Consider the following 17756-nt stretch of genomic DNA (forward strand, 5'->3'; position numbering starts at 1 on the left):
AGGCCCAGTTGACATCTAAATTCAACGTTAAAGGAGGACATTTTATTTATTTATTTATTTATTTTTATTTTTTTTTTTTTTGAGACGGAGGTTTCGCTCGTTACCCAGGCTGGAGTGCAATGGCGCGATCTCGGATCACCGCAACCTCCGCCTCCTGGGTTCAGGCAATTCTCCTGCCTCAGCCTCCTGAGTAGCTGGGATTACAGGCACACGCCACCATGCCCAGCTAATTTTTTTTTTTTTGTATTTTTAATAGAGACGGGGTTTCACCATGTTGACCAGGATGGTCTTGATCTCTTGACCTCGTGATCCACCCGCCTCGGCCTCCCAAAGTGCTGGGATTACAGGCGTGAGCCACCACGCCCGGCCTGGAGGCCATTTTAGAACAGCAATTGCTGGCCATGCACCGTGGCTCACACCTGTAGTCTCAGCGCTTTGGAGGCCAGGGCGGGCGGATCACCTGAGGTCAAGAGTTCAAGACTAGCCTGGCCAACATGGTGAAACCTCATCTCTACTAAAAATGCAAAAATTAGCCGGGCGTGGTGGCACATGCCTATAATGCCAGCTACTCCGGAGACTGAGCCAGGAGAATTTCTTGAACCCAGGAGGCGGAGGTTGCAGTGAGCTGAGATGGTGCCACTGCACTCCAGCTGGGTGACAGAGTAAGACTCTGTCTCAAAAATGAATAAATAATTTAATTCTACAGAACTGAAAGTATTAGCAACTAGTTTCTAGTCCTGGCCCTCCCACAACAGACTGTCTTAGCCTAACCAGGTCACATCACTTATCTCAGATTCTTCCTCCATAAAGTGGAGACATAGATCCATGTGACCTCTAAGATCCTCTCTATCGCTGAGACCCTATGCTCTGGCTGACGATGCTATGTGCTCAGACCCTCCATGTCACTGATAAACAACATCCTAAAGTCTGGCCCCAAAGTTTTCTAACTGATGCCAAAAACCTGTACCTTCAGAGAGGAGTAGAGAAGACATATTTGAAAGGAGGGGCCCTCCTAGGGTGGCTTCTGGAGAGAAAAAACAAAGCAAAGAACTCCTCATGAACATTTGCATGGGGCCCAGAAATTAAAATGCCCACTGCCAAAGGATGGACACTAGCAGATCAAATGGCTCAATAAAAACACAAGAATAATATGGCACCAAAATTATGAGTGCCTTTTAGACTTTAAAGGAACTAGAATATTCAGTTATTACCTGAAATCTTTTTCTAATTTTCAAAATGAGAAAGTCCAGGGCATTAATCCCAATGCTCTATTTTCCGTTAGCTCACAGATTCATCAAATACGGCCACCATATATATTCTCAAAATAAAAATATACAAAGATATTTCTACTAAGTTGCAAGATCATATACCAGAATGGAACTATAAGTCAAAGAATATCACAAAGGATAATAGTAGCAATCATCTAGAAGGAGCTCTATTCACTCATTCTTTCATCCCAAAAGCGTGACTGAGTCCCCATAACAGGTCAGATATTATATTAGACAGAATAAATATAAAAACTAATAAAATAGAACTCCTGTCTTCAAGGAGCTCACAGTTTAAGAAATGAGGCAGACATTTTTTTAATGTCTGAAGATACAATAGGTTCTGGAGATTGATGGTGGTAGATGGTTGCACCACAATGTGTATGCACTTGATGCTACTAAACTTTTATTTTTTTTTAGATGCAGTCTTTCTTTGTTGCCCAGTCTGGAGTGCAGTGGCACAATCTTAGCTCACTGCAACCTCTGCCTCCCAGGGTTAAGCGATTCTCCTGCCTCAGCTTCCTCAGTAGCTGGGATTACAGGCATGTGCCACCATGTCCAGATAATTTTTATATTTCTTTTTTAGTAGAGACAGGGTTTCACTATGTTGGTCATGCAGGCTGGTCTCGAACTCCCAACCTTGTGATCCACCTGCCCAGGCCTCCAAAACTGCTGAGATTATAGGCATGAGCCACCACACCCAGCCTACTAATCTTTTAAATGGTTAAAATGGTAAATTTTACTTGTATATCTTACCACAATTTTTTAAAAAGCAAAATAACACAACACTGATTAATAAATGCTATTCTAGGGATGTTTATCAGGGCCTTTGGAAGAACGGAGAAGTGCTAAGCTCTGGCAGCTGATGCTCTAAGAAATCAGTATTCTAAAACCAACTCCTCCCTCCCTTTGTCACTGAACGAGGAAGTAAGAGCTTGAGGCCTTTCCCCAAAAAATAATTCTTCTTATAAGCAAAGACTAGCAAAAGTATTTTGAAAGCCACAACCACATTTCAGAAAGAATGCCACTGTTTTCTGACCTGTCAAAGTTTTGCTCCATGCTTTCTGTTAAGTTGTCATCACAAGCCAGACAAGTTAAGCAGATGCTACTGGTAGAATGCTTCAGGGACAAGAACTGTCCAAACAAAGATGTGCTCTTTTGCAAAAGAAAACTGGCTCCAGAGAAACTTAACAGAAGCAGCAAGCTGACCCAGGCACAGGCTGGGCAACAAGGCTGGAAAAAATAAGAAATATCCTGAAAGGTTATAAAAAGCAGTAAGGTGTTGGCAACCCTCACCTAATATTTCTACAACAACTAACTCAAGAGAAACTAGATGTAACTGTTAGAAGCAAAAAAAATAACTCGTTGCAGATCACTTCTGAGTTATATAATAATTTGATACCCACATTTCATTACACAGGGCTCCAGAAGAGTGATTTCAAACCTTAACCCTGGTGAGTTTTCTGCTTTCCATTTCTTATTCCCCACCCCTAATAGTGGCTTAAGATTGAGACAAGGGTTAAGAAATTGTAGTTGGTGACAGATAGAAAAGACTGTAAGATTATCAAGTTCAGTGGTTTCCAAGTTGACTGTGCATCTGAAGCACTAGAGAAGCTATTGTAAAAGATATACATTGTCCCAAAAATTCTAGCTTAGTATGTCGAAGGTGCTAGGGAGCTCTACTAGACAGGTAAAGTAAATAGCGGAAAGTAGCACTGCTAGGGAAGTCAAAGAATAAAACAGATGGCCTGTCCCCAGTTCCATACCTTGTTGACTGCCCAACGCTTCCTCTCAATGGAAAAGATGGATTCTAAAGATGCCTAGTTGGCGGGCATTTATCAGCACTTTTCAAAATGTGATTCAAAAAACTAGTAGAAAAACAGAAAATGATTCAGTATTCTGAGTCCTTTAGGGAGTGAAAGGATTAATGACTGTGGATATAACAGGATGTGATTATTCTATGCAGAAATCGTGCAGCTGTGTCTTGTGCAACTAAAATTTTTGGTGGTTTATGGTCATTTAAAGCATGTATTGAAAGATGCTTTCCTAGAAAATCAGAAACAGGGGATGACAAAACAAACAAATATCACCATTTTAATGTTATATTGTGGTTGGGCTCACAGAATATGACATTTTTCACAAAATATGGTCCTTAAAATTATGTATTTTTCCACTCTGATCTTTAAATCATCTATGTTAAGTTCATGAGAAATAGAAATTAAACAACTTTTGTACAAAAAAAAACTAGTAGAATTTCCTGGAGTGCTTACTTAAAGTTCAAATTCCCAGGTCCTGTGCCAAAATTAGTAAATTGTGATCTGGGGGTGGGACCTAGACTATGCACCTTTAAACAAGCTCCCAGGCCGTTGACTCTGTGGCACACTGATGTTTCAGAACCAATGGCAGCCTCAGGTGGCCAGTATGGCAAACTCAAATGCCTGAGCCACTCTAGAAGGAAGAACAGACTTCCATCTGACACTGAGGAAAGACAGCACAGGGCTGCCATCATCAAATGACCAGGAATCTCTCAGTGACTCAGGCTCTTCTTTTGGACTCTCGGAGGAACATGAGTACCAGTGCTTGGGTCACGCAGAGACCTGGAGCTCTGGGCTATGGACTGCACTGCTGTGGCCAGATCCCTCCTAGCTCCTAGAAGCCTAGCTCTCAGACACCAACATTAGCCTTTCTTTTAAAGAATCCTGAAAATCACCTTCTGGTAACCTAGAATATGATTTTTAAATCATAGATACAAAAACATTTGCAACCAAATACAGTATATTCATGCAATGGAATATTATTCAGCCTCTAAAAGGAAGGAAATTATGACATATGCTACAACATGGATGAACCATAATAACATTACGCTAAGAGAAAAAAGAGAGTCACAAAAAAGATCCTGTATAATTCTGCTGATATAAGACTAATCAACGCCATAGAGATAGAAAGCACAGTGTCTGCCAGGGGCTAGGAGTGGGAGGGAATGAGGAGTTACTGTTCAATAGGTGTAGATTTTCAGTTTTGCAAGATGAAAAGAGTTCTGGAGACGGATGGCGGTGACGAATGCACAACAATATGAAGGTACTTAATACCACTGAACCGTACACTTAAAAATGGTTACGATGGTAAATTTTATGTTATGCGTATTTTACCACAACAAAAAAAAATTGGGGGAAAAAACCATTTGCAGGCCAGGCACAGTGGCTCACGTCTGTAATCCCAGCACTTTGGGAGGTTTAGGCAGGTGAATCATTTGAGGTCAGGAGTTCAAAACCAGCCTGACCAACATGGTGAAACCCCACCTCTACTAAAAATACAAAAATTAGCTGGACATGGTGGCACGCACCTGTAGTCCCAGCTACTCAGGAGGCTGAGGCTTGAACCCAGGAGGTGGAGGTTGCAGTGAGTCAAGATCGTGCCACTGCATGCCCAGGAAAAAGAGCAAGACTCTGTCTCTAAAAGAAAAAGAGAGAGAAAAAAAAACCTAGAAATCCTACTAGAACAAAATAATTACCACTACTATCATAAAAAATCTTGAAGGTGAAAAGCAATACAATACTTGAAGGGCAAACAATTTAGATTAATCCAGAAAGGTTAATACAGTATTATGAAGGACTTACTCTTATTCTACAAACAAACATGTTATTAATACAAGTGGAGAAATGCCAAGGAGGCCTCAAGTATGTTTCACCCAAGGGATCCTTTTCCTGACCTAGGACAAAGGGAAACTAAAGAACACCACTTTCTGATTACCTGTATAGTCACTACACATCAAAGCTCTGATAATTTCGGTAATCCTTAAAGAGATTGTTTCTCAGTGGGAATACTCATATCATTTCATATTTTTTCTACAGACAAAATGGAATTTCAAAACACCTTCCCGAAGGCTGCATATGATGGCTCATACCTGTAATCCCAGCACTTTGTGAGGCCAAGGCAGAAGGATTGCTTGAGACCAGGAGCTCAAAACCAGCCTAGGCAATATAACAAGAGCCTGTCTCTATGAAGAAGTTTTTTTTTTTTTAACTAGCCAGGTGTAGTGGCGCATACCTGTAGTCCCTGCTACTCAGGAGGCTGAGGTGGGAGGATCACTTGAGCCTAGGAGTCTGAGGCTGCAGTGAGCCATGACTGTGCCACTTCACTCCACCCTGGGTGACAGAGGGCAACCCTGTCTCTTAAAAATTAAAAAATTTAAAAACACTCTTTGGAAAATAAATATTTTCCTCTCCCTGAGTTTTATATTGAGAATGGTGATTGCCTCAGAAAAATAAACATATAGTCTCTAATGGTGGGCTGTTTAAATAATAAATACATTTCCTCCATGTCATTATTCACTATTAAAAGAAAAGGGGTTTAATAATAAGCAATATACAGTCTTTTGATGCTGTGCAGTCGTCAAAGAAAAACAAAATTCAGAGACCAAGGCTGAAGTTGCTTCTTGTAACATTTCCTTGGTTATACTGACCCCTGGTGGTCCTAAAAGGGCATTTTTTAAGGGATTTTTTTTTCATTTAAATTAACATATCTCCAATGATGAGTACCTAATCAATATACTTGTCTTCAAAAAAAATAAAGATGCTTTATAGAATATAGAAAAGCAAAAATTTTATTTGGTTAAAGACAAATGACTGTTATATACCTTTCATACATTCGGTTAAGCAAATACTGCTTTCTACTTACATGAAAAAGCACTGAACTTGGTCCCAGGAACAGAGGGTTGAGCAAGACTAGAAGGTCAGGAGTTTTACAAAGGCTACCGTCTATCAGGGACCACCAATTGAAAGTAACATGATGGCCGGGCACGGTGGCTCACGCCTGTAATCCCAGCACTTTGGGAGGCCGAGGCGGGTGGATCACGAGGTCAAGAGATCGAGACCATCCTGGTCAACACGGTGAAACCCCGTCTCTACTAAAAATACAAAAAAATTAGCTGGGCATGGTGGCACGTGCCTGTAGTCCCGGCTACTCGGGAGGCTGAGGCAGGAGAATTGCCTGAACCCAGGAGGCGGAGGTTGCGGTGAGCCGAGGTCACGCCATTGCACTCCAGCCTGGGTAACAAGAGCGAAACTCCGTCTCAAAAAAAAAAAAAAGCTCCAATAAAAAAAAGAAAGTAACATGAATGAACTAAGGGAAGCACACAGTACTATGGGAATGTCTGGAACAGCCAGGCCACTCTAGAGAATGCCTGCAAGTAGCGAGAATAAGGAAGAAAAAACGTTCCCAGCAGAGGGAACAGCAGGAGAAAAGGCTCCAGAATGAGACAGACAGGTGAGCTTAAGAAACCTAAGGGACATAAGATGTCTAAAGCATAGAGTTCAAGAGGAAGGGCGGCACTTTACAAGGCTGAAAAGGTGGGCAAGGGCCAGATCTTGCAAATGTTTTTAATTTTTTAATGACCTAAATTTCCTTAAGAGCATTATTTTTTTTCTATAAAAGCAACATGACAAGCCAAGTCCACAACATGAGAAATCCTATAAATCTTTCAAAGTATAATCTCACATCTTCTGCAAAGTCTTTCTCTATTAGTCTATCCCCCTCTCTTCTGGTACTTATTCTGTCCACCATTCATCAAACAAATTAATCCCTCAGCGCCTGTCATCCAGCTAAAACTGCTCTTGCTGGTCACCATGCAGAGGTGTTTCTGAGTGGACCAACAATGGAGACCCTGACCCAAGGGCAGCCCACCCATAGGCTGCCAGCCACCCGTGCAGAGGCCTGCTTTAAAGACACTGGGCATGATGATTATTCAGCTAAGCCAATGGAGTGAGAAGAACTGAAGGACTCCTCAAAGGTTGGCAGAAGAGTGAAAGGAGAACAGGGCAGACTGTGAGAGACAGAGGGAGCAGCTGGCCCCAAAACATCGGTGCTTGTGCTAACAATAAACCCTCTTTATCACCAACCCGGCCCGAGCACTTTACAATTCCTCTGCCATTGCACTGTCTTGTGTTTGTCTGTCCCCCTTATGTCATTTAATTTTTATCATATTATTCATGTCGCCACAACAATGACCTTTGAAAATAGAAGTCATTTGTTTAACTTCTTTGTATTCATCACAGCCATGTAAGTCCTTAATACACACTGGGTTCGTGGGTGGATGGAAGGATGGATGGATGGATGAACAGATGGATGGATTAAAAAAAGATTCTGGAAAATGTAAGTGGGAACTGAAAATCATATTCAAATTAAACTCATAATGTGCTTCCTAATCTGCATCTCCAATCATTCACCACATACTCCAGTAATATCAACTTCTCCAAAATCCCCAGACACATAAGATTCCCTTCTATTTTCCCTGCTCCTACACAAATTTTTCACAAATGCCTATTCTTTTCACTTTCTCTATAAGCTCAAATATAAAGAATTCTACTTCCCCTAGAAATCATCACCCACTGCTCTAAGCTTCCATTTATAACAGTGGTTATTACTACACTGTTATAAATAAGGAAATAAGCAAAGATCACACTGTAAATTGTGCATGATTTTAATGGTTATGCAATACATTGTTCTCTAAAAGTATGAACCCCTTTCATAATATTACCACCAATGTTCTTTAAAACCACATCATACATTCAGTAGAGCTCCTGCTAAATTAAAAAGAATAAAATTGGTAAACATATCATACAAACACCCATAAAGACGCAGGATGGCCATGAAGCAAATGTTGAGAGTAGACTGTACCTCCAGCACTGTTCTCATTCACACAGGTCAATTCACACACACAAGTCCTACCTACTCAACGCTCAGCAATAGTGCTACAATTTCATGAATTTCATTTAACATATCTTCCCCTTTAGACACAGGAAAAAAATTGATTATATCTTACATGTTTATATGTCACATAAATATATATTATAGAAAAATTTAAAGGTTTACATATTATATGCTAAATGACCAATTTATATCACATAAAACAGTTACGTCATTACTTTTTAAAATTGTTTTATGTCTCATTGTGGCAAAATACATATGACATAGAACTAACTATATTCACTATTTTAACTGCACTATTCATTAGTGTTAAGTATATTCACATTGTTGTGCAACAGATCTCTAGAACTTTTTCATCTTGCAAAACTGAAAATGTACAACTCCCCACTTTCCCCTCCCATCAGTCCCTACAACCAGCATTCTTCTTTCTGTTTCCACAATTCTGACTATTCTAAATCTCTCATATAAGTGGAATCTCAAAGTATTTGTCTTTTTGTAACTGGCTATTTCATTCAGGATAATGTCCTCAAGTTTTATCCAAGTTGGAGCATTGTCACAATATCCTTCCTTTTTAATGTTGAAGTTCCCATTATCTTTTTTTTTTTTTTTTTTTTTTGAGATGGAGTCTCGCTCTGCCACCCAGGCTGGAGTGCAGTGACGTGATCTCAGCTCACTGCAACCTCCACCTCCCAGGTTCAAGTGATTCTTCCGCCTCAACTTCCTGAGTAGCTGGGATTACAGGTGCTCACCACCATGCGCAGCTAATTTCTGTATTTTTAGTAGAGACGGGGTTTCATCACATTGGCCAGGCTGGTCTCAAACTCCTGACCACAGATGATCCACCTGCCTCGGTCTTTCAAAGTGCTGGGATTACAGGTGTGAGCCACCATGCCTCCCATTACTTTTAAATAGAGCAAAAGTAAGAACATAACTCCAAAAAAGAAATCAAGAAAATTAAATGTTTTAATATTTCAAAATCTAAGCCAAGTTCTTCCCTCTGGGTTGCTTATTTCTGAATGCCCTAGAAATGGAATCACAATTCTAAGATGTGAAATATCCATATATTTCCATTTGTCTATTGAAGCTCCTCTTATCCATAGCACATGTTTGTCTGAATGAAGGTAATCTATTTAGATTGAAGCATCTAGAATTGCTAATATTTGGTATTTCTGACCCACAAAAATGGCAATTTCAAACGTCTAACCTGATAATTTACCATTTTTCTTTTAGCTGATCTAAGAAACACTGCTTTGAAATTGGATAAGGATTTACTGTGTCTTCTATCTTCTAACCAGGGCCCAGATTCAAAGTATTTCTATCATGATGCTGTGATCCTGGGGTCAGAGGGTCATGGGGTCAGCTAGGGAGGCTGGGCTTTGCCATCAGAGACCTGAATTTAAATCTTGCTTCTTTTGCTTCCCAGCTCCAACTTCTTGGCAAGTTGCTAAATTTCTCCACATTTCATTTTCCTCATCTGGAAATTAAGTTTAATAAAACCTGTTTTTCGGGACTGTTGTGGCAATGCAAGTAAAAAGCAGGGCACATATTAAATCTTGGGTACTTTTATTTTGCCTCAGCTCTTAGGCTAATGAATGATTATTCCTTCAGCTGCAATGGTTCTCAACTGAGCAGGGGGAGGATATTTCCTCCCAGGGATGTTTGGCAATACCTAGAGAAATTTTTGCTTGTCACAGCTTATAGGGAGAGGAGAGCTACTACTGGCTTCTATTGGGCAGAGGCCAGATATGCTATTAAATGACCTATAATGCACAGCACAGAGCCCACAACAAAGAATTTTTCTCCAAAATGTCAATAGTAAGATGCCCTTTTCTAAAATAATTATTTTTAAAGCTCTGATTCATGAGTTTCTATTTTTTTAATTCCAAAGAAAAGCATTCAATGAATTTTCAAGTATTACACAGTGATACATAGGAGAAAACTTGAGGCACAAAGAAAGGGAGGGCATTTTAATGAACGCCCCCCATTTACATTTATATGCCATTTAATGCCCTCCATTTAGATTTCAGAGCTATACACGTTGGCTGCAAGTAAAGGCAATAGGTGTAGAAACTAGGGAGAAATGGGGAACAGAGGTTGGTATGGCTATTTAAGTCACTGTTTCTTAAAACAAAGATAAAATAGGTTAGTTTAATCACTCATTAGGAGTCATTATTCTAAGATAAAAAATTTGCCAAATAATAGCTATGTATTTATTACTTAATTTTAAAACAATGCATGAAACTAATAAGTAAACATTGTGTACGAAAATGGCAAAAGTTTTAACTTTTACACATTATACCACAGAAAAGTACAAAAGGGATGGAAATTCTAGTATGTTAGAATGAAGGCTAAATAAACCCTTGTAAACATCATAAATTAAAAATAGACCACTTCAATGCCTAGATATTCACATTAACTTTTTTCTCTTCATTGAATAAATGACTTTAGAGCTATTTCCCCACATGACCTAATTAAATCACTTTAATAGTCCCCCAAAAGATATATTTATACTCACATTCACTTGAACTTGAATAGACCAGTCCCCAAGTATTGGGTGGGAAGATAGCTGAAAAGTTTTGGAAATGACTCCAAGATCACTTTGTTGTGACAACCACTGTTGGATCAAGTTTGATTTGGGGTCCTAAAATGAAAAGCAGACATGTAACTATGCAGAGGCTGCCCGTGTACACGTGCATCCTCTGTGGTTAGGAAAAGCGCCTTGCGGTATTCCCACCCAGATCCAGGGCTTTCCTCCAAAATATGGCACAAGGATAGTTTTCAGAAAACGTAGGCACTATATTACTGAAGAAGACAAATCAAAGTTTCTTCTCTTCTCATATTTCTTCCAAGTTCATCTTGATTCTGCTCCACCTTTTAAATTCCTGGCACCCTATTTCCTTCTACATGAAACTCTACAACATGTACATCACCAAATCCCTGGCAGCAGCACGGGGGTGGCAGTGTTAAAAGAAAATTTAACTGTAGAAATAACAGGCCCCATTTATTAAAGACCCAATGTGTGTCAGGCACTCTGCCTTACCTCTAATCATTACATTCTCCTTTAGAACAGGGTTATCCTCACTTCGTAGTTGAGAAAACTGATGCCTGGAGAGGGAGATACGCATTCAAGTAGCTGGCGTGACTCATATTATGGCACCAACGCAAGATGAAATTCAGAATTCAAACTCATGTCAGCCTTTTTTTTTATTATTATTATTTTTTAAAAGACGGGGTTTCAGCATGTTGGTCAGGCTGGTCTCGAACTCCCAACCTCAGCTGATTCGCCCACCTAAGCCTCCCAGAGTGCTAGGATTACAGGCGTGAGCCACCGGGCCCGGCCTTTTAACGCAACAAAAGCATATCAGAGAGATGTTTAACCAAAGATAGATAGGAAAAACACTTCAGCCTTCCTGTAACCTCCCAAACAACAATCCCTTCATGCAGCCTTCAACCAAACCATTCCAGCAGTCATCCTAGATTCCTCTCACATTTCCAGCCCTGTTGACTTTGTGAGGTTAATATATCTCTAATTTGTCTCCTTCCTTCCATCCTCAATCTAGCCACCATGTCCTATTTTCTAACTAATGCAACTGATCTTCCCCCTCTAGTCCTGCCCTCGCCACCACATTCTCCCCACTTTCAGTGTGATCCATCTGAAAACAAATCTGAGAATGAGTTACAGTGGTTGAAATACTTGGCGTAGTCCCTGGATATAAAAAGCAGTGACTATACACGTTTTATAGTCACTGATTATCACATATGATGATAATGCTAGACCACTAGGTACCACAGCTTTCGTTTGCCTACTCCTTTGCAGAGTTTACAAGTCCTTTCCTAATATGACTCCGTCTACATTTCTAGGCTCATCTTCCTCTAAACATTACAGATATGTTTGCAATTTATTCCCAAAAGCCCATGCATCTAGGTCTCTGCAGCTGCTGCACAGAAATCCTCCCTTCCTTGCCCACTGGTGAAATCAGTTCCAGCTTCTTGCCTCCTATACATGCCTCCAATAGGCAGAGGTGACTGCTTCCTGGAAAGCCCCCTGTATATCTGGAGTTTATCTCTCTTGAGTACATATTATTGTTAAAGGCAATAAAATATGTTTATTTTACATATTTTATTTTGCCAAAAATCTATATTTTATTATTCCTAACTAGATTGTGACTGAGAACGGGTTGAATATTTTCCCTTAGTCTTATTCTCTAAACTTTGACTGGAAGTAGTGAGTGGAGCCAGTTATTAGAAACCAGAAGAAACCTCTTTCCCAGAGCAAGGATATGACAGTTAGGGATAAGTACAATGCTGAGACCTGTGCAGGAGGCAGTCTCATAAGCCAGAAACCAATTGTTCAAACCAGAGGCCGAAAACAAGTCAATAGCAAGCAGGTCACAGTATCCCTGGCAAACTCCTGGGCCAGGCATTGTTACCAGCAGTTGGCCCTACTGTGCCCGCCACAGCATGATGCATGTGAGGGCTATGAAGTTCAAAGACTCAGGAACAAAGAAGGACATATAAATAGCCAATAAATATATGCTGTCTAATAATTAAGGAAATAATGTAATATTGTGTTTCTTCTGTCAAACTGACACAGATAAAAATAATAATAATTTTTAGTGCTACCTGAAGTGTAGGAAAACAGAATGTCCACATTCTACTTTAACATTATGGTAGTGAGGGGGTACATTTCTCCCAGACACGAAGGAAGTCTGAACTGACCTCACTAATGACTGCACCCCCGGGATCTGGAGGGTTGGGGGTGAGTAAGATAATTCCTCTGCTTTCCCAAGCCTGTCATGGACCTAGGTCTACTGTCACCAATACGGAGAGGGAGAGAATGCAGAAACACCAGAAGTCCACAAGGCACATCAGGATTTGGACCCGGCAAGCATGGTGGTGTCACAGCAGAGCCCAGCGTTTACATGCAGTCATCTCCTGCTACGACACAGTCACGTACAGTATGAATGATGCCCCAGTCACAGCCAGAAAAGCTGCGGCCAGAGATCCTGGAATAGTGGCCCCGCATGCCCTTTGAGTCACCTTTAGATGGCTCTGGAACTCTGTCAGGTGCCTCAACACAACACACAATACCTGACTGTCTCAAGCAGTAAGCTCCCTGGCTGGAGAATGTGTCTGTGACGACTATTTCTGGATTATATGTGAAGGACATGTCTGTCCAGCATGTAGAATTAGAGAATTCAAACCACTTAAATAAGGTGGCCTCCTTACCTGGCCAACACTGCTTCAAAACAGAGTGTCAAGGCAGTCACAGGATATACCCCCAAGCCAATAACACCTGTTTCCCTACAAGATCATTGACCCGTACTAGCACCAACAACTTCTTAAAGGAGAGGTCAGAGTAGAAGCCAGCCATGCCAGCTCCCATCACAGTGTCAGAGGCACTCATTTCCATAGCGTCAGGCCAAATTGGCTAGAGGAGGCCAGAAGCATGAGAGACATAGGTTATGTTTTTCCACTGCCGAAAGGCCTCAAAGCCCCTTTCCCTCCTGAGAAGACCAGTTATTGGGGCGTGCAAGATGAATAATACCCAAAGATGCCCCACGGTCCCCAAAAACAACACTGAACACCCCTAAACGTGCTGTGACAGTATCTTAGCTACATCCTACAGCCTCTCCTGGTTGGGCAAGATGGGCCCCGTTAACTCACAGGTGCACTTCTCCACATCAGCCTGCAGGTGGTGCTGCACCAAGGAGTACAGCTGTCTCAGGGGCTCTAGTTAGGCTAAGTCCCAACTTTTTCTGAAAAGTTTTGCCAAGAAACAAAGTATTCTATACTGAAAGATGTAGAAAATATCATAGTCTAGTAAACCTGGCCCAAATGTCTGTTGTCAGCTGAAAGAATTCCCACCTGGCCTCTGCAAGTTGCAAGAAGGAAGGCAGCTAGACCTGAGTCCACATTTGAGCATCACCTCCTAGGTACAGAGATGAGAGCATGGCCACTCCTCACTCGCAGTTCCCAAACACTTTGGGTTCCAGGTAGTATTTTAGTTTAAACTCCCCTCCCCTGGCCAAGAGAGTCATATCAGTACCAGACCTAACAAGAAGAAAGTCTCTCTGAGCCCTTTCCAGAAAGCCAAATGTGGTCAGCTAAGTCCCAAACTGCACAGAAAAGCCCAAAGAATCTGCAAATCAAAGGTTCAAAGGAAGATATTAGAGCAGAGCAGACAGGCAGAACTACGAAAACGCAGACTCGTTATCCAGAACCTGTAGGGTTAGTTCTAGGTTAATATCTTAAACAGGCAATTTATGCAGTACTATTGCAGGCAGATAAAAGTTAGCACTGCATAAACTGTTACATTGAATGTAAACAGCCACAGAGAGCCACACATTTATTAAACCATCTATTGTACACAGTTTCTGGTATACAGTAAGCTCTCCATATATGTGGATAAATGATGAAGGATGGTATGAATGGAGTCAGTTCAACTCTGCTCAGAACGTGACATGAATTTAGAAATGCTATTCACTATATCAACCCACTTTATAGACATTCTGTTACATAGCAAAGGCAAACACTGAAATAATGCTAGTTCAATTCAAGAAATGTGCATTGAGCACCATGCTAACCAATGTGATACTGGCTACAAACATATCTTGGCTCGAAGTTAAATGTATACATGTTTATTTGGTTGGGTTTTGTTGTTTTAATTTACAACAACAAGTATATAACAATAAATAAACTAAGAATAGGAAGATACTGAACTAAAAAGCCTGACTTTATCTTCCACACTATAGTATTCATTAGAATATCTGGAGTAACCAACATCCTGAGACTAAGGAGGTTCCCAGGACCAGGGACTTTTCAGTTTTTTTTTTTTTTTTTTTTTTTTGAAACCGGGATTTTCCCTTTTTTTCCAGGCTGGAGTGCAATGGCGCGATCTCGGCTCACCGCAACCTCCGCCTCCTGGGTTCAGGCAATTCTCCTGCCTCAGCCTCCTGAGTAGCTGGGATTACAGGCACGTACCACCATGCCCAACTAATGTTTTTGTATTTTTAGTAGAGACGGGGTTTCACCATGTTGACCAGGATGGTCTCGATCTCTTGACCTCGTGATCCACCCGCCTCGGCCTCCCAAAGTGCTGGGATTACAGGCTTGAGCCACCGCGCCCGGCCTGACTTTTCAGTTTTAAAATCAGGGACATACCAGGGAAACTGGGATGAGTTATTCACCCTATTTTCAAGTAGTGGTCAAGTGTTCAGTGCTCTTCTCAGTTGAAATATAGAAAACCAGGCCCAGCTGGATCTCTTTTGTCTTCAACGTGATTCTCACAGGAGGGCACTCTGTGTGCTAAACACAGTGCCTCCAGATCATCAGAGTATTAAGCAGCAAAGAACAAATGACTACCTTCCAAAATGGAGTCCTAAAATAATAGTAATGGCTAACTTTTAATGAGCATGTACTATGTGCCAGACACAGTTCTAAATGGTTTACTTGAATTATCTCACTTAATCCTCATAAAAGCCTTGTGAGGTTTTATTATTATTACATATTTTCCAGATAAGGAAACTGAGATTCTAGAAGGTTAATAAATATCCCCAGGATCACACAGCTAGCATCTATTCTTTTTAGAGCTAACAGTGATCCTTTTAAGATGTTCAGTTAGATTACATCATCGCTCCTCAGAATTCTCCAGTGAATTCACATTTCACTTAATATAAACTTCAAAGTCCTTATCATGGCCATTAAGGCCCTGCATGAGCCCCACCCTAACCCACCTACTTGTATATGACCTCATCTCCTAGCACCTGTCCCCTCGCTCCCTGGGCTCCAGAACACACCAGCTTGTTGTTCCTCCAAAGCACCAAACAAGCTCCTCCTCAGGGCCTTTCCACATGCTTCCCCCTCTGTCTGGGCTTATTTTCTTTTATTGCCTTTGGAGCTCTCCTCAAATCAGCCTTCCCAGACAACTCTAGAGAAAGCGGCAAACATGCTGGCGCAGTGGCTCACGCCTGTAATCTCAGCACTTTGGGAGGCAGAGGAAGGTGGATCGCCTGAGGTCAGGAGTTTGAGACCAGCCTGACCAACATAGTGAAACCCCATCTCTGCCAAAAGTATAAAATTAGCCCTGGGTGATGGCACATGCCTGTAATCCCAGCTACTTAGGAGGCTGAGGCAGGAGAATCACTTGAACCCAAGAGGCAGAGGTTGCAGTGAGCCGAGATCTTGACACTGCCCTCCAGCCTGGGCAACAAGAGTGAAACTCCAACTCAAAAAAAAAAAAAAAAGGAAAGAAAGAAAGTAGCAGACACAAACTCTCTTTCTCACTCTCTTTTTCTCTCTCTCACACACACAAATACATACATACCTGACCCTATATAAATATATATTTGTATGTCTATTATGTCTGTCTTCTAGTACCCACTGAAAAATAAACTCAGTATAAGCAGGACTTAATCGCTTCTGTTCACTGCCTTATGGCTGTGCCTGGAACACAGAAGCTTAATAAGTATTTAACAACTGAATAAATCAATGAAGATCCCAGGTCTAGAACTCAAGCAGGTGAACTGAAGACACTGAGTTCTTAATCCAGCACTGCATGCACCACCTCCTTTACTAATAGAGGAGTTCTGTGTTGGGAGGGAAGCTTATCTTAGGTGACTTCTAAGATATTCCAGTGTCAATAACACAAGCAGAACTTCCCAGAGGGCTTTAGTAAGATGGCTAGAATTCCTTGCTTCATTTCTGTCTAGCACTTACCTTAATGAGAATGTTTAAAGAGGTTTTGTAAGGCTTGAAATCTGAGAAGAGCGTAACAATGCGAAACTTCACTTCTTGCTTTGGCTTGTATAAGGTCTTGTCTGTTTGAATGAAGACAGATATTCTCTTGGTCTCAAATGATAAGCGAGTACTATTAGAGAATAAAATCTCATCCTGGGCACGTCCGGTTACACGTAGCTCATAAATCCCATTGGCACTGTTCAGAGGTAGCTGGGGAAAAAGAAATCACACATTAAGGTCTCTGTTTTACCTCAAAAAGTTTTAATTACACGTTAGAATGAAAAAGGTAAATACATGGTATTATCAAAAGTAACTGTGATGTTGAAAATTTGCCCCTCCCAGGCACTAGAGTTAAACAATTTGTTTCCCCTCTTTTAATATCCTGTAGTTTGCTCTCCGGTTACATCACAGTGCTCCTGGCCTGGGGGACACACAGCCCACTGCTCTCCCTCAGCAGGAGACATCTTTCCATTTCCTATTCCAAGTGCCAATTCGTCCTCCCTAACAGTTATTGCAGGTAAGAATACCTAACATTCTTCAACCCTCTTTTCCACACTCACCCTATTTGATGCAGTCAACTGATGAAAAGCTCTTTTGCACAAGATTTGTTTTCTTGCCATTTTCTCTCAAGCTGTTTTCTGAGATGCATTCTCCTAATGCATCTTGCCCATATGTGTCATAGTCTTCGTAGGGTTGATGCTGCTGCTACTTCAGCTACTACTATTAATAACAGAAATCCTTCCCAGGTGTGGTGGCTCACACCTGTAATCCCAGCACTTTGGGAGGCTGAGGCAGGTGGATCACCTAAGGTCAGGAGTTCGAGACCAGTTTGGCCAACATGGTGAAACCCTGTCTCTACTAAAAATACAAAAATTAGCTGGGCATGGTGGCACATACCTGTAGTCCCAGCTACTTGGGAGGCTGAGGCAGGAAAATCGCATGAACCCAGGAGGCGGAGGTTGCAGTGAGCCAGGATTGTGCCACTGCACTACAGCCTGGCTGACAGACTGAGACTCCATCTCAGAAAAAAAAAAATTAGCCAGGCAT

The 17756-nt window shown here is 41.3% G+C and overlaps 1 protein-coding gene across 1 annotated transcript in view; it reads right to left on the reverse strand.

Annotated features, from left to right (window-relative positions):
- The window catches only part of CD109 (CD109 molecule), a 140020-nt gene that overhangs the window by 92816 nt on the left and 29448 nt on the right, over nt 1-17756 (reverse strand). Inside the window, exons 4-5 of the mRNA XM_032275500.1 lie at nt 16689-16919; nt 10486-10611 (exon numbers count right to left, since the gene is read on the reverse strand). Of these exons, the coding sequence (XP_032131391.1) occupies nt 10486-10611; nt 16689-16919 (357 nt within the window). The remainder of the gene's footprint in view (nt 1-10485; nt 10612-16688; nt 16920-17756) is intronic.

Source organism: Sapajus apella, unplaced genomic scaffold (genome assembly GCF_009761245.1).
Source record: "Sapajus apella isolate SASKATOON/1434 unplaced genomic scaffold, GSC_monkey_1.0 scaffold6, whole genome shotgun sequence".
NCBI lineage: Eukaryota > Metazoa > Chordata > Mammalia > Primates > Cebidae > Sapajus > Sapajus apella.